Consider the following 27,700-nt stretch of genomic DNA (forward strand, 5'->3'; position numbering starts at 1 on the left):
GCTTGGAGTTGTTAACCATATTTTTCAGAAGATGAAAAGTGTATAGCCCAATGCCGAAAAATGGCCAACTTCTCTTAACATGAAACTGAACCCTAATCATGGAGGCATGTTTGAAGGAAACGATTGTCGCAAACTTCTTCGGAATGTGGATAGGCTTCAACAGTTGGCAGAAGCTGAGTCGGCTTTCAAAGTTTTTGGATTCATTGAAGCGCTCAGGAAGTTTGATGCTGTAGTGAAAAGCTGCTTTGGATCAGACCTTGAGGATGACTTTTTAAAAAACTAAATTGTGATTGAGAGTAAATTGTTAAGTTATCAATTTAAGAAGAAAATGAAGTTGTTGAGTTAAAAGCTTTCACCTCTAATATTTGAGTTTTCTTCAACTCTTCATTTCAACTATTTCAGGTGACTTACCTGATTAAAATTCGAGTTTTATTGCATCTAAAAGTTTTTTTAAGCTTTGAACCTTTACTAAAAGCCCAAGGTGCATGAAGAGGAAGCCTTAAATTTAACTTATTGGGCAAAACCCCCGAATTTGTGTTATGTGTACATGCATTCCATCATATTTTACAATCTAATTTTATTTTTTATTTTTCATGCAAAAAAAGCCATGGTTACGTATTGCTTTTCCATTTTGAACCTATACTAATGCATAGAAAATGTACACGAAAAATGCCTCTTTTATGAAAATCTAAAAACCGACCTAAAAGTTGCAGTTTTATAAGGAAATTTTGGGGCTCAAAATGACTTTGTGGCCACAGTTTTTTAGCAAATGGTCTAATTCCAAAACTCTAATAACAAAAGTTGTTGCTTATAACCTGTAGAGTATGAACACAAAAATTCAGGGAAATCAGACAAACTTTTTTTACCAAAACTAAAAACTTTTGGTATCAACACTGTCAAAATGTATGATTTTGCAAAACGTTTTGGCCTATTACTTTATAACCAAGCAAGATATCTGCATGAAATTTTATACATTGATAGTGACACTATATAGATACAGCACCATAAAATTTCATGAAGTTCCAATGATCCATTTCAACTTTATGGCTTGTTTAGTAAATAATCGAAACAGTTAAAAAATTGGGAAATTTTCAATTTAAAATTGATTTTTTTTCTCGGACGTGATAGATGGATTTCAAAACTCCCATTTCTGGACACCTACATGTGTCCACTATCACCCCATGTAGGTGGGTTTTTCGGGTTGGCTAGAAGGGCACTATCCCCAAAAATATCCACTGTGGACAAAACGCTCTTTAATAGAAATCTAGAAGGTGAGTTGTCATAAAACTTTATAAAAATTATACAACTAAGTTATATCATAAATACGATATATATATTAATTATAAATACATCACAGTATTTTAATAAATTATGGAAACCATAATATTTTAATGTGTAAATTCTTTTCATCGTTTTTTATAATTACGTTTTAATGTAAAATGTAAGCCAAAAGTCGAAATAAAACTTTGGAGCTAGAGAAGCCTGGTGAAGTCTGTTATGAGTTTTTAAAGTTTGTAGTGTTATATGCTCATTTGGAAGTTTACATAACTCTGAACGAAGAGCCATTTTTCCGTTGTGATAATAGCAACAGGGTTCTTACTATAAAGATTCACTTCAACTATATTTCCTCGGAAGGTTTTACCGTAATGCAAATTTGTTGTGGGGTTGTAACCAATGGCATCTATCATTTGGATAGGAAAAACTAAAACCAAAGAAGTGAAGTTGTAATTATAAAAAAGATAACAATCAAAGTGTAATATGTAAAATCAATTAAACTTACACATTATTCTACCGGTATCTTTTTCAAGTTGAAAGCATGGACTTTGTTGTCTAAATTAAAAAAAAACTATAAATTTAATAATTTGTAAATATATATACATTTGTAATCTAAAATGTATATAGGTTACAGGTAATAACATTATTACCTGTAATCTATATACATTTGATTTACCTGTAATCTATATATATATATATATATATAAATATATATATATATATATATATATATATATATATATATATATATATATATATATATATATATATATATATATATATATATATATATATGATTTATTATAACATTTATTATAATTTAATTGCTAGTTAATCAATTAAATTTTGACACAAGTCTTCAATCGACAGATTAAGTTTTTATTGAGCTAATTGATTAACTGGGTTTGAAATAATCAATAAATTAATTGAATTTTAATTTATAGGTTCTGATTGATTGGCTAAATTCAATTAAAAAAGTTCAATTCAATCAAAATCAATTATTTTATTATTTTTTCTTAATTGTTTTTGATTCTATTTTATTAACTTTTAGTATTTGTAAATCATTCTGCAAAACCTAAGAAACCAAGATTTATAAATTATTAAAAAATCTTTGTTACTGAACAACCAGCCGTTCCAACACTTCAGCTTCTGCAAGAGTAGATCATAAAACTATCAATCGCATTCATATTTGGATGGTTTGACTATGTCTTTCTTACTGAGTGATTTCAAAATCTCATCTCTTTTGCAGGACATTAGTTTTTTTCTTTTTTTTTTTTTTTTTGTATTGTAAAGTAAATCAAAAATTTTTTCTTTTGTTTATTCTTACAGAAAAGCAACAAAATATCTTTGCTGTTTGGTTTCTTAAACTTTTTAGTAGATATAAAAGGATTTTATTATCTTGCTGTCCTTCAGGTCAGTCCTTTTCAGCAATCTTTCTCAATTACATATAGAGCTTAAAGAAGATTAAAGATACTGCAAAGCTCTTGATTTTACTGAGCTCAGTTCTCTACTTCTTCTTTCAGAATTGATAAAGGCAAATTCATCGAAGTAAAATCAGCAAGATCCTTTTTTTTTTCAGAAAACTTGCAAAATCTCAATCTTGCTTTCATATCTAAAGCAAAATTCGGGATTCCGCTATTAATTTATTTGTACTTCATAAAGCATTGACTTATTTGTGCATCATAAAGTGTCTATTAAATATTGTCTTTGGTAAAATATTTGTTTCATAGCTGTTCATTCTCTTTGCAACCTTTTAATTAAAAGCTCTTTTCTAAGTTCATTTACTAAATTTAATCAGCTAATGTATAACTTTTGAGTTAATAATTTATTTTTTTAATGCTATGATCTAAAAAAATGCTGCAGCTTACGAACACATACTTTCCAAGAGGCTGCTATGATAATTATATAATAAATCCATTGTACTCTTTCTAACCTCATTTTAACTTCACTATATTTTGTATTTGAACAGTTCAGTTTATATCTTGTTAGTAAATGGAGAAGGCTCTAAATGGTATTAAGAATCTCAATACTATTTGAAACCTTCAATCTAATGTTATTATAAAGATGGGATAAAGTAAGCTGGGTTATAAATATCTATAAAGATAGTTGAGTTCTGCATCACATTAATATACGTGAGTACTTTGGGCAGTGATAATTTTTCACAAAAGAATGAAAATTGAGCTAGTTGATATCACACCTCCAGATACCATGTCTGCATTTCATATTTTACGGTGAATCTGATCTTTCTACATTTATTTGATCGCTTTGTAAAATATAAAAGTTCCGTAGCTTTCTAAATGACACTGATAATTAGTGTCAATTGACGGAATCATCCCCTAACTGATCGAAGATTAGAGAGCCGAAAAAATCTCCTCAAATTAAGTTTCACAAAAAGTTCTTTAAAAATTTCAAAATAAACAGATTTAACAACATTTGTTTAAAAATTTTTAAATATATGTCATGTTTTTTATCGCAATGCGGAAAAATTGTCGCATTGTTGGTCGTAGGAGTGGTTATGAGCGAAAGATTGAATGTTCTTGTTATCGCGATCAGACATAGAAAACTGTTTTTAATTTTGCAGATTGCAATCATTCAAATCCTTGAAACTGTTTGATAAAAATTGTTAACCCAACTGATTGGATCATCAAAGAAAATTCAGTAATATCAAACATTTTTAAAGTAACTATCTGAAAAGAGTTACACACTAAACTATTTGAAAAACCCCATACCAGCAAGTACCATTAGCAGTCTAAACACCTTCTTAAAGCCATCTCTCATTTAATCAAGATCAACTTTACACAAGACACCAGCAGCTCGAAAATATAACCGTTATTTGCTAGATGAAACAGATAATTTTAAAAGACATGGTGAAATTTAAAAAATTGCGAATCTAATCAATATCTTTTTTTCCCTCAGGTTTTACATTTCAAAAAAATAGTTAATTGAGTTAAATCACCAAATTTTTTTTGACAAAGAGAATGTTACTCCTCACATTGAGAGTACTAGAATTGATGAAGACTCATGTAAAGCTACATATGAAAAGAAGTCCAGCTGCATGAAGTTGCAGCGAAAGTATCAAAATATATATATTGGAATTATTTGAATTCTCCTTATTTACTTGTAAACCACAAGAACATCTATAAAAATGAAATCAAAACAGGCAAACTTTACTTATATACTTTATCAGGATTTTGGAAAACAGTAGTGTCAGTGCTGATTGTGTTGTCCAATACCACGGAAAAATTTAGATTGGTTAATGACGATGGTAATTTTTATTCTTGTATAGTTATGTTTATGGTGGTTAGCTTAAAAGACTTTAAAAAATCTCCTTTGCTATAAGGGCCTGCCCAGAGTTCCAAACTTCTGGTTGTTTGATTCAAAAAGTTAAAAATTCTGAAAATTCTGAAATCCTTAATTAAAGCATTAAATCCTTAATTAAAGCCAATTTCAATAGCTGGGAGAGCAGTCTGAAACCCAATGGGTATGCATCGTCCGCACGACGTCCGTAAGACCTCCGTATGAAAAGAAGTCCAGCTGCATGAAGTTGCAGCGAAAGTATCAAAATATATATATATTAGAATTATAAGACGTCCGTAAAACGTCGTGCGAACGAGTATCAAAATATATATATATATTAGAATTATAAGACGTCCGTAAAACGTCGTGCGAACGACGAACGAACGAACGTGCCCTCTAGGAATCTGACATGAGTATTAACAAAAATCATCTTGTAAAGAAGTTTGAAAAATAAAGCAATCATATTCAGGAGAATGAGCTGTGCCACAGCTCTCATGAAGTAGCTGTTAACGCAGCTGGTTACATTACAAAAAAAAAATTATGTTAAACTGATTGTGCTAACTACCTGACATTATAAAGCTTTAATCAAGTTTTCATATAATGTAACTTTAAATAATCAAGTCTCAATAAAATATAACTTTGAATAATTAAGTCTCAATAGAATATAATTTTGAAAAATCTCATAATTAGAAGACACAATTTCAAGTTTAATTTCTCAATAGAAATTAAACTTTAGATTGTGTTTTCTAATTATGTTTATAATGGGTTCATATTTTTCGAAACTGTAAAGAAGTTGTTATGAATTCCCATCATGTAAAAAGTGTATTCCTGTTGGTGTTTGAAACATAAGAAGCAACATGTTTTATGTATATAGAACATGTTTTATGTGTATAGAACATGTTTTATGTGTATAGAACATGTTTTATGTGTATAGAACATGTTTTATGTGTATAGACCATGTTTTATGTGTATAGAACATGTTTTATGTGTATAGAACATGTTTTATGTGTATAGAACATGAGGAACGAGGAAGGAAATTGGTAAACAATTGTTACCAACATAAATTTCAAAATTGAGTTATCTCTTGATATTATTGTAAATGGTTGCTCTTGCATAAGGTTCTTGTTTGAAATAATTTACCACAATTGCATTTGTAACACCTGATGACTAAAAAATGAGACAACTTTAAAATTGTTATTACAGCCATAGTTACATAGCTATCAAATTTAATTTAAAATAAATTAATAAACAATTATATGATATTTAAAAAAATATATTTATTGGTTTTCAATAACATCATTAAAAGCAATTCGACCTAGACAAACTGAAGTCATTGAGGCATAACGTTTTGCCACTTCCGGATCCATTTTGTTAAGACAATTCACGATACGCCGTTTGAGTTGAGGAATGGTTTTTGCTTGCCAATTAGCCTCGTAGACTAAGCGTTTCAACTGACCCCAAAAGTCCTCAATCGGTCGAGCTTCTGGTACTTTGGGTGGATTTTTTACCTTTGGCAGGTATTTGATGTTATTGGCATCGAGAAAAGAAACCACTTCATTTGCATAGTGCGAGCTAGCTAAATCTTGCCAGAACAAGTATTCTTCATTTTCATAATATTCATCAATGAAGGGTATTAACCGCTTGCGGAGACATCCGATGTATGCTTTTTGTTGATTGCCTGGCTACTTTCAAAAAACATTGGTTTTGAAGTCCCTTTGGGCGATATAATCAAAGAGACTAGCACCTTTTCCTCGTACTTTTTCTTTCTTTTGAATTTGACGTCGCTAGTTGTAGATGACACGTTGCTAGAATAGAAGCCATCGTTGCCAGCCAATGTTGTATTCGCATATGTGAAATATGATTCGTCATCCAAGACAAAATCAAAATTCCTAAAATTGCGATATATATGCCGACACAAAGGTTTGATTCGAGCTAGTTGGCTTTCGCTTCGATGTGGAATCTTTTTCTTCTTGTAATATCTAATATTTGTCTTGTTTTTTTAAGAATTTTAGATATATACGATTGGTCACAATTGAATCTTCGAGCTACTTGACGTTGTGAAACACCTTGATTATGATCAAATGCTTTTTTCAATTGGTCTATGTGCTTTTTGTCCATTTTTTTCGCCTTTGGACCGCTTCCTTTTTTTCGTTAATAGCCTAAACTTTTATCTACACGTTCTAGAGCACGATACATGGTCGCTTTCAATGCTCCTTCATCTAGAAAGTGTTTTACTGTGAAGATTTTCGGCTTTTCCAGATGCGAATTTCTAAATTGGCAAATGCGTTTTCTTAGGTCTTCTTGCAAACTTGTTTTATACGGAGCCATTTTATTTAATATTTTAAAACTATAATATAATTTTAATAGAGTATTAAATTCCCTATAAGTATACTAATTTATTTCAATTGCATGATTATGAATAGCATACATATATCGATTTAAATTTTGTCTCATTTTTTAGTCATCAGGTGTTATCATGTGGATTTTTTTACAAGAAAAGTTATTGTTTTTTCTTAACATCTCTCTTGAAGATTAAGAGACATTTTGATTTAAATTTTTTAGATAACATTCCTAAGTCATTGATGCATGATAAAATAGTTAAAAATAATTCTACGTGATTTTAAGGTGGTAACCCTAGAAATAATTTATTTTTTGAGTTTAAGCTATTTATTGATATTTTTTAGTAAAACTTGATTCTATTTCAAAAAATTAAAAAAAAAAATTATTCAAAAATTTTTTTGCCTTGATTATCCAAAAATAAATTAGTTAAACTTCAAACAATGGGGTGTATTTGAAAACATAACATCTCACTATATAATAACTCTACAGCTTTGAAATTTTGCAGAAATGTTTATTATATATAATATTTTCATTTGTCATAAGATTTTTTGATTTGCCTCGATAACTCCAAAGTTATACAAAATATTTCAGAGTTTATTTATTTTGTCACTCAAATTAGTACGAAATTTCATATAAATCTGAAATTTGCCCTTTATATTACAAAATCCTATGAGAAATGATTTATCAATGTCTTATAAAAATGTCCTGAAAATTTCAGTTCATAAATCCATACCATTTTTAAAAAACCATGTTTTGAAATGTGGAATGTCTCAAAAACTATTAAATCTGGGAAATGAGACTTTTAATAAAGTATTTCAAAAATAATGCTTAAAAACCACCAGGTATATATGAAGTTTGTTTTTCATTTGAAACCTCAACATCCACTGTACCTTTTTTAATTTTTCTTAGTTTTTTACGCTGTTTTAACACCATATTAGAAGATTTGTGCTTCATGTGTTTAACACGTTTATTATAAGCCTCCATTAGTTTCTTGGAAGTTATTTATCCTTTAATTCCAAAACTTTCCAAAACAGATTTTACTCCTTCCCCACCATCATTGAAATGAAGAACTGCAGAATTAATTGCCAATTCAAACGTTCTTCTGGATAAGAATACATTTTTAGGACAGCGAGTCCATATAATTGCGTTAAATGCTTCATTTGCATTTTGCGTTTGTCCATGGAGGCATTTGGTTAGCAATTTATCATCAGATAAGTCTTGAAAAATTGGTTTCAGCTTTAAATAGATCCATATTGGTAAATTAATTTTATCTTTATGAAACTTAGTACCATTTAGTTGATCAAGTTGCCACTTACACCAAGAATTTTTTTCTTTGGTGTTAACCATGTGGCGATTCTTTGGTGGTATTTTTTTTTTTTTTTCTTTGCAAATTTTGTTTTGTTGAAATCATTTTTAATAACTAAAATCTAAAAAATTTAAAAATTTAGATAAATAGACTTCAAAACAAAAAAGAAATTAGCATTCGATAAGCAATTCATGTCACCAGACACACTTCATGCCTATCCTTTTAACTTCAAAAAGTGTTTTAGGTTTAAAAGTATAGCTAATAGTCACTATATAGCTTTAAAGTATAGCCATAAAAATGTTTAAAAAATAGTTTTCTGCAGCATTTTTAAGGGCATTTACATGTTGCTAGGGCGTTGCTAGGGAAAGTAACAACAATCAATTCACAATTATATCAATTTGTTGACAATCATATTAATAAAACTTATTCATGTTATACATTTTTGAAAAGGTAATAAATTTCTTAATTAAATATAATAGAAATAGTTTTTTTGAAAATTTTATCAAAAATCAACATTTATTTCTAGGGTTACCACCTTAAAGCGTGGCAAAAAAAATTTAACTTTTGTCTCAATTCACCCGTTCCACCCGTTAACTATGTAAATCAAGTAAATTCCAAGAGTTTTTATAAAGTAAACAAGTCATGCTCTTATTTTAATAAGCTACACGGAAGCTGAAACATTTCAAAATTGGCTCACTAATTTTTGGTCTTTAAGGCAACATTTCCGGCCATTATTTTTTTTTTAAAGCTTGTTATTTCAGAAATAAACCCCTACTTGCTTTTGATGAGCATGTCCTGCAGACCAGAAATCTTGATGGTAGTAATTGGTTTTAAAATATTCTTGTATTGCACAGTGGTCTAGAAAATGGACATTAAAATTTTTAACTATGAAAAGAATTGCAACCATTTATCTTCAACCGATATGAAATTTAAAGCTTGAAATTTACTGTGAAAACTTTTTATTCGTGAACTCATCATGTCAGCCATTTTTACCCCCGTTAACCTCATTTAGATGGTGTCCATTCAGATCTCATAATATTAAAATGTGTAGATGTGATGCATCTTTCATACCTAATTTTCAAAGGCTAACTCTTTCAATATGCTTTACAGGACCTCGATTTGATGTACAGTGTCTTCAAATATATGTAGGTAAGATCTAGGTTTTTATTTTATTAAAGTTTAGAGTTTAAAGTATGTTTACAATAACATGACATCCGTAGAGATTGATAAAAAACAAAACTAAAACGTATTTTTAAAAGATGATAAAAAATTGTTTTTATTTCAAATGAAAATCAAAAAAATTATAAATATATATTGAGAAGAAGAAGAAAAATCTGCATAACCAAAGCTAAAAACCATTCAGCTGATTTACTTGTTTAACTTTTTTAAAAAAGATGACGTATTAAAAGATGTTTAAAGTAACTTTTAATTTACTTATTAGCCATGGTAAAAAATGGTGTTTATGAAATAAGTTATATAAAATGGTACTCGGAGTTAATACAACCTGAATAATTTTTGTATTTGATGACCAAATTAATACTTTTTTTTTTTTTTTTAAAGTGGCTCCAAAAAAAAAATGAAGCTACCTTTTTGTAATTGTCTTGCAAACACACTGATGTGAGGCATTTTCGAGTTTTGTTTCATTTGTAATTTTATATGTGGGATAAAGTTGAACGGTATCTGTTAAAATAACAATAGTTAAAAATTTGAAATTTAAAAAGTTGAAACTAATAAATTATATTTAACCTCCTTTGAGATTAAAATTAAAACTAATAAATTATATTTAACCCTCCTTTGAGAGCAAAATTTTTCCACTATTAGATATTATTTAAAATCATCAAAAACCTTTTTTTGGTAATAGCTCTGTTGATGTATTAAAAGCAATTTTCTCCCGTGTTTGAAATTGGTTATCATAATCATATTTTGTAGAAAAAACATTTGCCATTACTGCTGTATCTGTCATTCCAACAGCAAGTGAAGATTCAACTATTCCATAAACCGTAGAAAACTTAAGAAAAGAATCAATGTAGAGTTTCTGCACCTTTAGTAAAAAATTAAATAATGTTATTTTTAAAATATAAATAGTAAAAAACATGTAAAAGCATTAGACATTGAATAAATGTCAATTATGATTGCAATCTTAAAGTTTGCAATTCTCTTTTAAAACACTGTTTATAAAATACCTTGGGCTGCTAATTATAGCTAATTGAAACTTTCTAATGATCTATAAATTTTTCATTGTCATTTGAGTACATAAAAATAAAGTTAACATAAATACTTTAATGCCTTCTCTAAAAAACTGTTTAGCAGCGTTTTGGTAGAAATGTAGTTATTCTATAGCAAGGATATAAAAATGTCTTGTACAATTAAAAAAGATCTGCCCCATGCCGAAAAAGATCGGTTAAACAATTTAAAATGTTCTTACTATAGAAATGAGGTAATTATCACTTGCATGAATAAATGAGATTATCACTTGCATGAATAAATGAGATAATTATCGCTTGCATGAGTAAATGAAATAATTATCACTTGGATAAATAAGATAGCTACCTCCACAAGTACGATAAATTACGAATATTTTCATATATAATATAATCATCACTTACATAAATATGATTAAAACCCTTTTCACAAATCAGTGACGTTGCATTTACACTCAAATCGTCCCAGATTAATTTTTCAAACTTCAATGTTTGCTGAGAATGTAAGACGATGGAAACATGTCCAAGATCAACCGCGCAATCTGCACTTGTAGTTATGTTAAGGTTAATATAGATATACCGACTAAAATTAAAAAGTATTTCTATAAATCATTTTTACAAAAAAAAAACTATTTGTTACGTTTTAAAAATCATACTTAAGAACGAATATTCAGACAATTGGTTTCTAACTTACTCAACATCGTAGCTTGATGACGCAACTAACAAGCTGCATTTCTGTATTGAGCGTGAGATGGTAAATGGATTAAACGTCACCCAAATGGAGTTGGCATTGGCAAAGACCAAAACAGCCCATTCCGTATGGTTATTTACAACGCTCATATCACCTATCTAAAATTTTGAAATATTTTTAAAAGAATTTACTTGGTCAATCTCAAGGGAACAGAAATATTTCAAAGTATACTTCAAACCTTTGTGGCGAGAGAATAAAAGTTCTCAAATTTCGTATTCAGGCTTCCGGAATACGTTTCCTCAACTAAATGATAAAGCTTGCTTTCATTATGTCTTTGGTTTAATCTAGTTGTATAAAAACCTCTTTTGACATCTATAAAGTTAGTAATGATTATTCTTCCAGATGGTGTCAAAGGATTTTCAAGATTGTCAATAAAATATATTTCGCTTCTATCATTTCCTTCTAGGTAAAAACTCAATCTTACTCGAAAGTTTACGTATGAACCGGTTGTGCAAGCTGCAGTTTCCGCTTTGAAAGTTGAAACTAAAATTTATAAATCAGAAGCTTAATATTATTATCAAGAAAATTTTAAAAATATTTATCTTTAGCTTAACAATTGACAACAAATACTCACAGAGAAAATGAATTTGCTTGTAACTTGAACTTGGTATTACAACCAATCCCACTTGAGTAATTGTGCAGTAACAATAAGAAGGATCAACGATGGCTCCCTCATATAATCCTCCGTCATCTATTTTCTTCCAACATGTCTGCACACACTCGCTATCACTAGAAAAAGTTTTGACATATTCGATTTGACTAACATAACCCAAACTGAACATTGGTACCGTATTTTCGGAAAGTGAACCTGAAATTGCATGCAAATAAAGTTATTAAAGCGCTAAAAATGAATTTCCTAATATTTTCATTAACATATTTCCCTAAAGTAAGTCCTTACCCTTCCTCTAAAATTTGTTCAAAGGGGAAAAATGCATAAATAAAGGAGTTAATAAACTTTCCTTTAAATTACAAAAATGGTTAACAAAATAAAAGTTGTATAAAAAAAACCTTTTAGATAATCACTCAGCGCAACTTTGGGAGAGGAAAGCTTATCCCTCTCATTAAATAAGCAAAAACTAAAAAAGTAAAGGCATAAATATTGCAAAGAAAAATAAAAATGTTTAAGAAGTGCTGTGGATTTCTAATGAACTCAAATTACGTCGCAACATAAATATTTTTACTTTTATTACAAATTATGTTTGCTGGTTTGACAAACTAATACTTACTGTCTACGGCACCAGAAATTATGGAAAGAGCATTTGTTCCTCCTCAAAACAAACAATAATTTTTGAGCAGTTGAACAAAAATTTTTGAGCAGTTGAAACGAACGTTTGTTTGTGACTAAAAGTGTCATTACATTTTGTAATTAATCATGAAGAGCATTACTTATTCTCACTTCAATTTTAAACTTACTGCTTTTTAAGTTAATGAAAGGCTTTCTTGTATATTTCTTTGGTTTCAATACAAGGGAATATGCTTTTTTTTTAAATCTCTTTGTATCATAAAATATTTTAAAACTTGGATCAATTTCTGTTTATTTTGTTAACTATGCATACAAACAAAAAATAAACTTTATAACTTAAGTTTAAATATTTTTTTCTTTTGTTTCCAGTCTTTTCAACTTTTACTCATTTATTTTCAAAGAATTTATAACTTTAGCTTGTCCTCTTTTTTTCGCAGAAAGCAAAAAATAACTACCCTTTTCATTCTGTAAGTTTTTCATTGGGTTAAGCTCTGGGAATAAATGACCACTCTATTATCTCAATCTTTTTTGTCTGCCATCAAAGATCACGTGCTCTTGTGTTTGGGATATTATGGTGAATCATCCATTTTAGGGGGCAATGCCTTTCCGGTCATAATTCCAAATTTAGTCATAAATTTAGGTGAGATAAAACCCCAGAAATTAGATAAAAAAGCTAAATGTGCATTATGACTCTCATTCTATCATACTTGTACTTCGTGGCTTTCAAGAAAAAATAATATTACGTGCTATATAAAAGATTAACATATAATGGCTTTAAAAGCATCAAAGGTCACTCAGATTTTTTAGAGATCACGTAAATTGTTTCCAAAAACCGCTGCTAAACGGTTTTGTAGAGAAGGCATTAAAGCATTTATGTTAACTTTATTTTTATGTACCCTAAAGTAAGAAATAATCCTCTGCGTCTTGAAATGAGTTTTATTAACAAGAAATAACAAGACTCAGTCATGTTATTTTTTCTAGGACCGAATGGTTTTTTTCTTTATTGAAATATTCAAGATATTTTCAAAAAAAGTCTTGAAACATTGAAAATAAAAATAAAGTTTTCTTGAAATATTTTTTTGAACAAATCAAGAAAAGAATAAAAAAAGTCTTGAAATGATTTTTTTTCCTAAATGCTGATGCTTAATGCTTAGCATGAATATAAACATGTCAGACAATAAATTTTTGCTATTTTAAAGGTACAAAGAGTTAAGTTTTAATAAATTTCAGTTAACTTGATTTATTAAAAAATAATGTATACAGAAATTTGTAATTTGCCCATTATTATTTTTATTGATGGAAAAACCAAACACTAAAGCTTAGTAAGAAAAGAAGAGAGACTTTTCCTTTAACATTTATTTGGAATATATATATACATATATATATAAAAGATAATCAGACCAAAAAACTATAAAAAGTGTTAAAAATATAAGGTCACGCTTTAATTCATAATTTTGAATGACTACCACGCTTTTTTACGCACGTTCAAATTCATTTTGGCATAGATTCAATTATACCTGACAGTAATTATTACTGCTGCAAAATTATGCTAAAAAAAGTGGCGAATATCAGCATTTTAGTGTGATTTTTTGAGCGCCAGACTTAACGAAGTAATGAATAAGAGAATATGAAAAGAGGCGCTCAAAACAGGTGTGAGGGGAGTGGATGCCGTGAACCTACTAAGTTGCGGAATATCATGTTAAAAAAAATGAGAAGTTAATTATTTATTTCTTATATCGTTAAAAATTACTGTTTAAGATTTTTTTTAACGCTTAGATTAGAGTACTTTCTACTGATTTTGAGACCATGTTTCTATATTTTTCTGAATCACTATAAAATTCTCTATCATAATTAAAAAAAAAAAAAAAAAAAAGGGGGGGGGGGATACTGCACTAGTGCCATAAGTCTTCTGAAATATCTTTTCTTTCCCTACTTTCACTCTCTTGCTTTCCTTACTTCCTTCAATAACATTTCTCAACCACGTTTACATTTTTTGTTACAGATACAGAGTGAATTTGTCTGAAAACGCAAACTGGAGGGTTACTTGCGAACACAAACAAGGTTCAGCATATAAGTGTTATGAACTTAAAGCAGAATATGTGCAGCAGTTTCAAAGCTGCTTGTTTAAGACAGCTGTCAAGACTGATCAAGACATCGTACTGATTAAGCATATGCAAATTACAAAGGCAATTTGAATACGTAATGCTTCTACAAAAAAAATCAGTCGTCCTATTGGTTGCTTTACTACATTGAAGAAAAGTCAATCGTTAAGAAGAAAAAAGTATGTCTTGCAACTTTCTTCCAATTGCACCTATCAAAAGGTACCGGCTGGTGGAAGTAATTAAACGTTTACATGGTAGTAGTGGCTTGCCAAAAGAGGGTTGAGGTGCCGACAGAATATCTCACAAATCTGTTGCAAAATAGGAAAGTGTAAAAACATTTATTAGCAGTTTAAGTAGATGCATGTAGCACTTGCAAAAAATTTAAAAATTTGATTAGCTGAACTTAAACTGCAAAGGAAATTTCACTTGCAGCAGCGTGCTGCATTTTATTGCTTACTAAAGAACTATAATGAAGACACATACAAGATTGTATATGATCTGTAGCCGGTACAAGTTCTGCCTAAGGTGCCTGTTCAGGAAGCTTTCTATTCCAGAGAACTAGCTTTATACAATTTTACAATCTGAGACATATCGTTAGAAAAATTACCGTTATACATGGATTGAGAGTGAAGCAGTTCGTGGTTCAAATGAGATAGCAAGTGCGGTCTACCACTTTCTTAGTAAGGTCTTCGTTAATTTTGGTAGTTATAAGTAAGCGCAACGAATAGAATTATTCATCAATGGTTGTGGAGGGCAGAACAAAAACAACATCGCTTTGGGTATGGCTAAGTATTGGCTGCACAAAATAACTGTTGGTGGCGGAAGCCAGATTAAAAATGTGTCGTTGATATTTCCAGTACGTAGTCATTCCTTTTTACCCTGTGACCGCCTATCTGGAAGAAAATCACAAGACGCATCAAGTCAAATATCACTACACCTGAAAAGTATCATAGGATATTTAAGATACATGCTGATGAAGTGTTTATGGTAAGGACTGGGTATTTTAAAGCAGCTGCAGCAGCAACATACAAACCGCTTGATGGGCTGCAACAACTAAAGAGAATACTCGTTCATTTGTATTAGATAAAAGGAAATTGCGTTATTACTGTAAGTGGAGAGAAAGCTTATAATCCAAGTACGAACTATTATTAGTCACTGTTGAAAGCAAAAGTATTTGATTTAAAGGTGAAGCCAAAATAACTGCCCAGCAAGCACAAAACGTTGAAACAACGTTGAAATAACGTTGAAATAACGTTGATCGACGTTGATCAACGTTATTTCAACGTTGTTTCAACGTTGTTTCAACGTTTTTTCGACGTTGTGTGTTTGCAGGGTGACAGGTTCCTGACCTTTGTCTACTACGAAACTTGTAGGCATTAAAAACTTCCTTAAAGTGACGTTTGATGAAAGCTGGGAAAGTGTTCCAGAGTTAGCTTTCTTCAAGACACTGATGGGCAGTGAATTTATTATTGATACAGATAATCCTGAAAATGACTGCAACTACCTTACCAAAGATGACGTGGGGTGTGTTTAGCCAAAATTTAATGCAGTGGTGTGGACTTTGTGAATCAGCAATAAGCAGTCGTTACTAATTACGCTGAGAAAATACTGCAAAACCTAATGCTACTAATCCAAATTTTACTCTTTCTTTAAAACGTATGACAAAATTTTTCTAAGAAAATTTTTTGTGTTCTGTCAACCATGATCCATGCCGATGTATGCTATGTTAGTGACATTAGAATGTTGCCAATGTAAATCAAGTAATTAAAAACATCAAGGTATGTTAATTTTTTTAAATACGGATTAGTCTAGTTTTGCGTGGGAGCTTGATTTTTAAAGAGTTGATTTTTAAAAAAAGGTTAAGACTTTAATGCTTTAACTTTAGCATGCTAAATTATATGATAGTATTTCACATTTCTGGAAAGTTTTAAGTCATTTCCATTTTTGGTTCATTTTTAGTAGCTAAAAGAGCGTCAAATGTTACCTCCATAACTCTCGTGTAATTGTCCATATATTGCCATATATAACTCCTTTAGAATTCCGTTCGGAATTTTTTCCACTGCAAGAATTTTTCAATTGCGTAACGCTTTCCATATTTTCTCGTGATAATTTCTTATCCACCCATGGCCAAATATTTTCAATTGGGTTCAGATCTGGAAATCGTGCTGGCCATGGTCGAAATATCTTTTGAAATAATGGTTTGGTACTGATTTTTTTTTTTTTTTCCAAATGGTCGAAGCAAGTTCAGATTTTCAGGATTCTTGTAGAATTAATTTAAGAGTTATTAAGTTTAAATTAACCGACCAAACAATTTTCACATTTTTTAATAAGTAATTAACAGAGTGGGTTTAATTTACCAGTAAATTACTCAGAAAGAATAAATAAGACCGATAAGTGTTATATAACATTAGAAAACTAATTGATTAATTTACTCAGAAATTAAAAAAGTTTTTTAACTACTTATCATATAAAAAAACAAGAAATAATTAAATAGCCGTTTAAAAAAATTAACTGACCGTATATTTTTGAAGGTTACTGTACATGTTTGCAGCCAAAAAGTTTGCTGTTTTTAAAAAGATTATTAAAAATGTCTCGTGTTTCAAGGTTGTTTTTTTAAATATCGGCTTATTTTTCACGCTGAACTATTTTTTGATTTTCAAAAGTATTTACCTACCTTTATAAAATGAACATATCAGCAATAAGTGCAGCATGACTCTTTTTTTTAACATTTGGGAAGATACAACCTAAGAATTGAATCATAAGAGAACTTTCGTTCGTTCAGTTTTTGCAAAATACTTTTTTAAGTGTGAAGTATTTCTTTGCTTCTAAAATGAAATAAAATTAAATTTGAATTAAAAAATTATATTATTTATAAACCTTTCAGAATATCTCTCTTGCTTTTCTTAACACTCGGTTCAATAGTCAAAAAGAACGATTCAAAGAATGTACAAAGATCCATTTAGATTTGGCATCAATCTTTCATTGACAGTAGCAGAGAAGGAAAGCCATCGTACCATAGAAACAAGGTGGCAAATGTTTAAAGAGGTATTGGTTTTTTTACTTTTGGATGGTCTAAGTTTATTTTAAAACAAATCTCTATTTCTTTTTTAAAACTCCTTTCTTCAAGGCTTTTTTTTAAATTTAAAACTTTTAAAAATTTTTTTTTGTTTAATTCAAAATGTAGGAAGACATTGTGAATAGTGATCGACCGGAATTCGGTTTGGATCCGGTTTCCGGCCAATATTATGACCGGAACCGAAATTACGGTTCCGGTTCCGAGTTTATAGTAGATTTCGGTTCAAGCTGGATTTCCGGTTCAAAATGCTACCGAAAATATATATTATAAAGCTTTATTTAGCATAATATCCTTATTATCATTTTGATAAAAATGATTAAAAATTTTTTTAAATTAGTAGTTAAGCTTGAGAATAAAACTTGGCTTTGTTTAAAAACTAATTAATTTTCTTGTTTAAATTAATTTTTAATTAATATTCATATCTTGTAATGTTTTTATCGCTATTATTTGAGCTGAACTTATACCATTCTGATTCTTACCAGCTCATTTTCTTTAACATATTGTCATGATCCAAATAGAAAATTTGAACCTCCTAAAGATGAATTGATTCCTGCAGCTCAAAGTCTGACGACAACGAAAAAAAATCTTTTTCGCACATTATAAAAATGATTGCGCAATCTCGAACAGGGAAACCAACGGTGTAATCCGTCATAAATTGATATGAACCTAATTTGGTTACGAGCTTAGCATTAACCTGGCATCAAACATTTAACCTAAATATCACTTCCACCGGTATATGTGCTAATCATTATATGCGCCTCACCAGGATATTACCGACATGCATGCAGAATATCACTTAAGAGTAACATAGTTCAAGAAATACTGATAATAGTAGATTTTTTTGGTGTTGGTGCACGAGTAAACAGGATTGATAGGTGATTATTTGAAGCAGTTCCACAGCTTAGATTTTCCTAACAAGTATAATCTCAAGATTTCCTCTCAAGATAAAAATTTCCTCTCAAGATAAAAAATTTATCTCAAGATAAAAAATTTTTTTTTTATTATTTTGTTAAAAGAAACACTTTTTAACCTCTTAAATAAATTGGATGGTTCTTTTTTTTAAGTTATAGCTTAATTTAATAATGAATAAAGATTTTTAAAAAATTTTTAAATTTTGCTTCAACTTATTATTTAAATATTTAATTTCATTATTAATTAATTTCAAGCAATGTTCTAGCGCAAAATGACGGTTGAAAATATTTTTATAAAAATGAAATTGTGACAATCTGAGTACAAGTTGATATTGCTTTTTTACTTAATAATTGTTTAAATTTTTGAATTGATTAGAGCTTTGCAAAGACGCGATATTTGAGTTTTATGATGACATTTGTTGTAAGAATGGACAAGATTTATGATGACATTTCGTCAGCCCGGAATACAAGTGTCGTATACGACACTTTGTTTAAATTGAGAATTTTGCATTCAAAGTTTAAAGTACAAAATCTCTTTATGTAAATTTAATTACATGTTGAAATTTAACAAAGCTAACCAAAATCAATATAAGTTTTTGTTTAAATTGTTAAAAAAACAAACAAAAAAATCTTCTCCTGTAACTTTGAGCACGGTTTTTCAAATACGACAAATGTTTTTCGAAATAAGAGCATTTTGTCGGAATACAATAATCATAGATGCAATTAATTTGATAGTAGGTGAACTAAGGTTAAATTTACTTATGTTATAACTAACAACGACTTATAGCATTAATATAATTTTAGTTTGACTGTCCTTCGCATTTTTTTTTCTTTAATTCATTCCCGGTAACCAATTTATCGGCGTTATATTCAGAAATATACAGTTTTTAATCTTCAAGCTTCTAATAAAAAAATTAATTAGGATGGTACAATGGAACATTCCTTTGAAATTGGTGACCAAAAAATATAACCGTTATATTTCTGCGAGTGTCAAATCTGAAATAGCATCTAAAGATAATGCTTTTAAACTACGTATTTAGACTGTAGGTAATTATGATGAAACTATAAAAAGATTCAAAATTTATTAAATTTTCAAAGTTGTTGTTAGGTGTATGATTTTAGGTGTATGGTGTTAAGTGCATGGTGTTGGGTATATGGGATAAATTTGGGCTTAACATGATTCAAAATTGTTAAGAGGTTGAGAAATTTAACAGATATATCTAAAAAGCTTTTTATTAGTGATTTTGTAAATAACTTATTATATATCTGTATTTAGTTTATGATCACTAACAATATGAATATACAGCTAACGCAAAATTAAAGAGTCACAATATGAATATACAGCTAACGCAAAATTAAGGATTCACACATACAACGATGTTACAAAAAGAAGCAACAACAAAATATGTTTTTTTTGTAATATGAATGACCCCTAAATTTTGCATTAGCTATAGCACCCAAAACTCATTTCTTAATTTATCAATTTAATAAATATATATCATTAAAAAAATATTTAAATATATATATATTTTTTAATTTACTTTTTAAGTGTCAAAACATGTTTTTGTTTTGTTCAGGATGGAAGAATATTTTTTAATTTATCTTATTTTTAAGAATTTTTTTTTTCGCTTGAAGCTTTTCAAAAAAAGGTTGTATTATTTAAGGTAGCAAATGGTAGCAGCCCAACTACGATAGTTAGTTGGCACTATACACTAGAAAATATAAAAATTTCAAGTTAGCATAAATTGGTACAAATTTTTGGTTTCCAGTCGAAAATGAAGTTTTTTTTTTTTTTGTGATTTACCACTTAAAAATATATAAAAAGTTTAGATGCTTTTTTTTTTGCTAAAAATTACTTTTATTATTGAAAAGCTTAAATATAGCTTTTAACATATATATATATATATATATATATATATATATATATATATATATATATATATATATATATATATATATATATATATATATATAGCTAAAACCATTATAAACGTTTTTAGTGTATATTACCTAAATTTCATAGAACTGTAGCATGAAAAGATAATACTTCCTATGGCTCTAAGTCATAAAAGTATTTGATAAAAGTGTATTAAATATCTAAATTCAAGAAACTATTACAAGTAAGTGTGTTACGTTTAAAATCTGATTGAGGAAATCTTAGTACGTAAGTAGTAAGGTGTAGTAAGTATTTGTCGTGAGGGTGTTAGCAATAAAAAGCCCACCATCAGATACGTTATTAGTAGTAACACAATCTCTCGGTAGGTAGCCATGTAACTTCCAACTGAGTTTAGGAAATTTAAAAGCATTTTAAAAATAAAATAATTTTTAAAAGTATTTAACGCAGATTAAATGCTTTCAACAAATATATTTTTTAACAATATTCTGTGAAAATGTGTTTAATATGACAGTTTTAAACTATCGTTAAAAAGTTGTCAGTGATGTGTTTCATACAACTTTTATTTGATATAGTCTTGAAATACAACATACCTTAAAAAGGTAGAACTATAGAGAAACACTCCACCCATTTGTATGTGCAAACCCTGAAATAAAAATTTTCTATATGGTTTCAAGTTTAGTTGCCCACTGCGGCTGAAATATTGATATCAATTCAAAGTATATTGACTACTTAGAATAAAAAAACAATGCATTTAAAATGTTTATAAATAATAAATCTTTTCAACTCAGAGATTTTTTAAGAAAAGTAATACTATACTTCGCATATTGCAAATAAGCGCGTTTTTGCAAAATAAGTAATCATTAAAAAAAAACTTAAAGCGCCAACAAATAAAATGAGAGAAAAAAGAAGATGGAAAACTTTAAAGTTTATGCATATATAGTTTAGATCATAACATTTAAGATGTTTTTAATATACAGATTATTGCAACTTAATCTGGTATCTTCTTTGGGATCACAACGTTTTTATTTAAATTTAATCCTTTGAAGGTTCTAAAGGGGATCCACATTAACTGGAAATATGGAGATATTCTTAAATAAAGAGGCTTGTCCAAAATACTGTTACATTTCAACATTATAAGGTATACACGACAGGAAAATATTTTTTCTTCTATATGATTGAAATATTTAACATAACATTACCATGTTTTGGTAATCTTAAATTTGTCAATTATTGTGTATCCAACAAATTTTGGCTTATTGATGAGTATGGAGATAGATGATGGGCATTTACTTGACGACTGAAGCCAACTGAAGCTAAATATGTTGTTGCTTTTGCTATATTAAGTCTAGTTTAAACTTTTTTTTTTTTATCGGAACTGAATTGATTCTGCTTAAAAGTAAAAAGTCATAAATTAGTATTTGATAAAATAATAAATTCTGAAGCAAGCTAATGGTTGGTTAATTACATTGTCATTCATCAATGCGCTATTTGAAATTGTTGATCACAACATAAATCCCCTTCGTTTTTGGGCATAAAATACTTCAAGATCTAAGGAGATTTCATCTTTGGCTTGTTCAAATACGCTTTTCTCGAGGGTTTATTTCATCAAAACTTAATTGCTCGAAATTTTGGAATGTGTTATAAACAAACATTTTTTTCATTCAAAAGCTTAATGAAAGGTATATAATCTAAAATGTTCACTGCAAAATTTTAGAAAAATAAAAATCTCTTGAAAAAAATATATCAAATTGTTTATATTAAAGTCAAACAAATGTAACTCATCAATGCAAAGTTGGTCCAAATGGTCCATTCGCAATTCTCTTTGCAAACAGCCAAAGGAATCTTACGTAAACCTCTGTCAGGGATCTTACGTAAACCTCAAAAGCGATTTTTAAAAAGAACTTTTTTGCTGAGGTCTTCAACGAATATAGGGACTATGACTTTTTAATCTTAACAAAGTTTTCAAAAAACTTAAAAATAATAAATCTAACAATTTTTCAAAAAAAATTGCATGGCTTATATAAATTTAAGTTTTTTATAAAGAATTCTCCATTTTGAATGTACACGACGTGGTTTTGATGATGGGAACTTTGCTTGCGGTATTGTTATTGATTTAAAATACAATTTTTAGATAAAATGTTTTTTGAAACATTCTGAATTTTAAAGCCAAATCTGTTGCTGCAGTTACTTAATTAAACTTTTAAATGTTTCTGAGATCATGGTTATCATCAAAGTTCATTCCAAAATGATTTAAATGATATCATCCAGTGCAGGTTTTCCCCGTCCATTGTTTTAGTTATGTTATTGTCTATTATCTTGGTTATGCTACTAAAATAAACAAGTTAACATGGGGTCTGTTTGAATTTGATTTATTTTTGATATTGTTTGGTACATTCTTTATCCTACTTAAGTCATCAGAGTTTATTCTACTGAAGTAAATCAAAAAAAAAGACTGAATAAATTTAAAAGCAATTATAATAACGATGAAGAAGCCTTGTGATTGAAGAGTTAGCAGTATAATAACGATGAAGAAGCCTTGTCATTGAAGAGTTAGCAGTTTGTCTTTTTATGAGAAGAAACTTTTTTAGAAGAAATTTATTTACAAGAAATTAACCAATTATTCGAATTATTGTTTCTTTGTTCATTATTTAAGCCAAAAGTTTTGTATCCTATTAAGGAAAAAATCCATAAAAGTAAGGTGCAGTTATGTGTGTTAGTAATGAGTTAGCATTCAAAATCTTTGAAGATATACCTCTAAAAAAGTGTTAAAATTTAAGTTGGCAATATGTCTGTTTTAAATAACCACGAGGAATGGGCTGTGATAGTATATGCTAATGTAAATTCTATTTGAGCGACATTAAATCCGTTTACCATTACATGCTCAATAAAAAAGTGCAGCCTAGAAGACTCATCATCAATCGACTTAGTAAAGTAAGTCAAAGCTTTCCTTATCAATCAATAACATTTGTCATTATAAATCTATTAGTAATTTTGAATTAGAATTGCTTAAAAGAAAAATTCAGACTTGCCGTTTAATTTTAGTCAAAAAATGATTGTTGACATCAATATAACTACAAGCGCACACTGCGTAGTTGATCTTGAAAATATCACTCTAATTGTGCATTTTCAAAAAGAGTAACAGTTGGAAAAAATTATCTGGGATGATTTGAGTCTAAAAGTAACATCGTTATTTTTTGAGAAGCTTTTTATTCATATTTACGTAAGAGGCAGTTAATTGTCAATGGATGATTTAGTAATGCTTTTTAGTTATTTTTACCCCCGGGTTTTAATTCCTAAACATCCTTTTTTTTCTGATTATGTTGCTTGCAACTGCGATCTGAAAGCTCCCTCCTCCAGGCTCAAGTTTTGATTAAAGAAGTTTACAAATGTCTCTGTAGGTATTGTGACAACTTATTATGCAAGTCAGTATATTTAGTATAAAAATGACTCCTCTCAAGGGAGATTATAGAAGATTAGTTGAACAGTGTTTCTAGATTAGTTGAAGAGTTAAGATCAACAACAAAAAAAAAGAGTTGAATTTACAGTTATAGTTTTTAATATTCATAAGAGAGAGCAATAATTAAAAATTTTGATAAATTCCTCTAGCAGAAAAATTCTTTTTTTTTTTAAGGTAATTCTTTTTTTTTTTTTTTTTTTTAAGGTTCTTTTCTTTATTTACGGTAAGCAAAATCTTCATTGATTCTTTTGTAAAATTTTCTACGTTTTATGGAACTTCGTTGCCCTTTGGAACTGTAGAAGTTCCAGTAAGAGTAAATTTTATTTATGCACAATATATGTTTTATTTATGTGAGTATGTTTTATTTATGCACAAGATAACCCATTTTATATATGCTGAAGATAACCCAGCGGAATATTATCGGACAATTATTTTAAGAAGATCAATCCAAGTATTACCGACAAGAGGTATCCAGTATTTTTACTAAATTTACAGATAAAATATTTTGTTTCCTTATTACCTTAAAAAAAGATTTTTTTTTAATTTTAAAGTCCTTTTCTTAAATAGAAACTTATCATTTTTATGCTAAATGGAAAATAAAGAAATGAAACGATGTTCCAAAATATCTCCCACGAGTATACAAACCTATTTGAAACTATTTGAAAGAAGTATCTCTAAAATCTTCATATCTTTTTTTTTTTTTTCTTTTAATTTGAAAACGGACCGTATGTTCATTACATCAAAGTTTATCTATAAATAAGTATAATATGTTAGTGCTTAAAAGATTCAGATTATTTTCATAAACTTTTTTTATGTTTAGCTGCACTATATTGTAATTATATTTACATATACATACGCACATTACATTTATACACATGCATGTGTTTACAAAAAACTAAATGTTTTTTTCAAATAACGACTAAGATATTGATTTTTTTTAAGGCTGATCAGCAAAACTCGCTTAATTAGCAGTAGAATGATGAATAATTTTTAAAAAATTTATAAAATTTTCATAGTTCAATAGTAATATGTGTTACTGAACCTGAGTGGAAGAATTAATAATGAATTTAAAGATGTTGAACGTCCTGTATTCATAATCTTGGACAATCATCAAGGCAATGTTCATTTATTTAAATGGTGAAAGGATCGGGAAATTTCTAATTGCAGGCACATTCTGTAAGCATGAAATATATTAAATTTTGGACCAACCGAATAAGATTGAAAGAAGAAGATTGATCATTGGAAAAGAGAGTGTAATGATATTGATAAAATTGAGTCTTAAAAAAATCATGAATGATAAATTCATTACAAAAACTTAGAACAACAAAGATAAAGTTTGAGACTACAAGTGCTAAGTGATTTAGCAAGTCCTGGCAGCCCCCTAGGAGCTACCGAGTTGCAACTACATTTATAGTCAGCTAAGAGTTAATCTTAGCCAGAGTAATGTTAGTTTAGCCAAGTTGTCCAACAAGAGGAACTTAGTGTTAGTGCATGCGCTGAATAAATAAGAAAAGAATTAAATAAATGCGAAATAAGATCGTATAAAGCACTTAGAAAAGCGTTTTAGCCGTAAGCGTTTTTTCTAAGTATTCTATTTACTTTTAACAAGTACAATTACATCTGAAAAAAGCTCTATTTCAAAAGATTCAGCGAGTTGTAGCTCTAATATGCTTGCTGAATTACCCAAGTGTTAAATGTGGGAATGTATTTTAACTTCTCTTTTAAAATCTGCACACAAAAAAAGAAGAGTAATGTTAAACTTTTCTGTAAAGAAAAAAAAGTTTTTCTTAAACTGACATTGTAAGTGTCTTTTTAAATATTTTTTTTTTAATCCCAAAAGTACAAGTATATGGTTTTTTAAGTCATTTCACAATGCAGGAAAAAGGATCTTTAGGCATTTACTAAATGAGTTCAAATTTTGAATATGTTATTGAATTTTTGTAAATTTTTTCAACTTTTTCATTTCAAAACTTTTCCATGTAATTTTTTTTTTAAACTTTAACATGCATCTTGTTTTTTAATGTTAATTTTGCTCATACTTTTCACGAAATCGATTTAATTTATCATTGTGTAAAAAGGCTTACATATTTGCCCATATGTTTCCAACAACAGGCCAATATTTTTATTTGTAAAAACATTTTACAAGATGCTCATGATTTCATAGGAACCTCGTGATTTCTCAAGATTTTTAAGATCAAAATTTATTCACTTTTTCATATCGAAATTTAGGAAATATTCTTCAAAATTTTACAACTGATGACTTCTTCAAAGTAAAACAATGTTTTCCGAAGTTCCACAATTTGATCATCCGAAAGTTTGCAAAGTTGGTAGAGTTGGTGTGGATCGCTTTTTTTAACTTATTGTTAGAGCGGTTTTTTTTAAATATTTCTTTAAAGTGTGAGGGTGGTAGTTATTTTTCTTTTGTTTTTAGTATAAAGTGTGCTTTTTTCTGTGAGAGACTGAGGTGTAGTGTGATGAAGGGTTATAGAGGTTTAAGGAGATATTGGTTCGAGGGTTAAATGGAACGAATGTGGAGGTTGGAGTTGAGGTAGAGAATCTGGGGACAGTTTGGTTAGGAAAGGGTAAAGAGCTTTTTTAGCTATTGTTGAATGTTTTTGTTGCCACATATACTTTTTATTTATTTACATGACAGGGTAAATAAGTCTTTGCTTGTACGTCTTTTCCTAATCGCTGTTTTTAATTTTTTCTTAACTACATTTTATCATCTTATCGTTTATTTACATGACAGGATGAATAAGTCTGTGTGTGTACGTCTTTTCCTAATCGCTGTTTTTTTATTTTAATTTTTCTTTTATACATCATCGTTTTAAAGACGGTTTGAAATTAATATTCAATTTGAAATTATTATTCAATTATGGATTTGCCAGTATAAACCAAGTTTGGCGAAAGGAGACTTGAATGACAGAGCGCAGACTTAAACACTGGGTTTTCTCAGAAAATTATGCTTATTCGAGATATCCATATTTTTTTTCAAGCAAAAATACATAATAAAAAATTTCAATTAAACTTTCTTGTATCCTTCATTATAATTTTTAATAGTAAATACTTATATTACATTACTGATTTGTAAATAATTAATAAAAAAAAACAACTCAACTTTTAATGCTTATTAAATTCTAAAACAAATTCGATGTGCACGGGCTAATCTTCAATTAAGTGCCAGAACTTAATATGTAAAAAAAAAAAAATTCCGGTTATTTCCCGTTGTCGGAACAAATTACAAACACGGGCGAAAATTGTGCACGGACTTTTTGTTCTTAGTTGCTCATGTCTTTGTTAGACCAACAAGAAATTAATGTTCTGCTACATTTTGTAAAATGTAAACAAGAATGAAGTAGGACCATTTTTTAAAAAAATTTTTAGTGAATTATTAGCCAGATCTGGCGAAAGTTTAAGTCAATCTTAGTTATAAATTATTGAACTTGAATTTATTGAACACTTAATAGATGAGGGGAGGAGGCTAAGTAATATTTTGAGAAATAAAAGAAACCTAATTAACAGAAGTTGAAGGATAATTTAAGTTTCATTAACGATGAGCAAAACAGTGAGAGTCTTGTTCCAGTAAAGATGGAAAGATTACTGAAGGGCTTTAAAAAAGCATGAAATAGTAGCTAAATAAAAATTGATCTAAATCTTATAAGAGTTATATGTAAGTTTTTGTAATATATCCTCTAAATATTATGTAAACCCTACAAAACTAAAGTGTTCTAAAAAAGAAACTGTACAGAACTGTATAAGCCAGTATCTGCATTCCTTGTATCCTAAATTGTCTTCTTAAGATGCTTGTACATAGTGCTATAATTATAAAAGAGAAATCTTTTCT

General features: G+C 28.8%; 1 protein-coding gene across 2 annotated transcripts; it reads right to left on the reverse strand.

Annotated features, from left to right (window-relative positions):
- Window positions 1–1,263: 1,263 nt before the first annotated feature.
- On the reverse strand, window positions 1,264–17,633 carry LOC145184464 (uncharacterized). Of its 2 annotated transcripts, XM_090094095.1 has the most exons (10): window positions 17,393–17,633; window positions 17,190–17,259; window positions 11,745–11,978; window positions 11,349–11,653; window positions 11,114–11,268; window positions 10,825–11,002; window positions 10,064–10,259; window positions 9,805–9,898; window positions 1,781–1,830; window positions 1,264–1,702 (listed from the first exon to the last, which is right to left on the reverse strand). In XM_090094095.1, exons 2-10 carry the CDS (start codon window positions 17,242–17,244, stop codon window positions 1,521–1,523), a joined length of 1,449 nt encoding a protein of 482 aa, XP_089950221.1. In that variant the 5' UTR covers window positions 17,245–17,259; window positions 17,393–17,633; the 3' UTR covers window positions 1,264–1,520. The 2 variants fall into 2 exon arrangements, with proteins under 2 accessions (XP_089950221.1, XP_089950222.1); XM_090094096.1 differs by lacking the exon at window positions 17,393–17,633 and having other exon boundaries at window positions 10,064–10,226; window positions 17,190–17,339.
- Between the last annotated feature and the right edge of the window lie 10,067 nt (window positions 17,634–27,700).

The sequence above is a fragment of the Hydra viridissima genome, unplaced genomic scaffold (assembly GCF_058129835.1).
Source record: "Hydra viridissima isolate aposymbiotic clone 2 unplaced genomic scaffold, HvirCarnegie_v1 scaffold_7, whole genome shotgun sequence".
Lineage (NCBI taxonomy): Eukaryota > Metazoa > Cnidaria > Hydrozoa > Anthoathecata > Hydridae > Hydra > Hydra viridissima.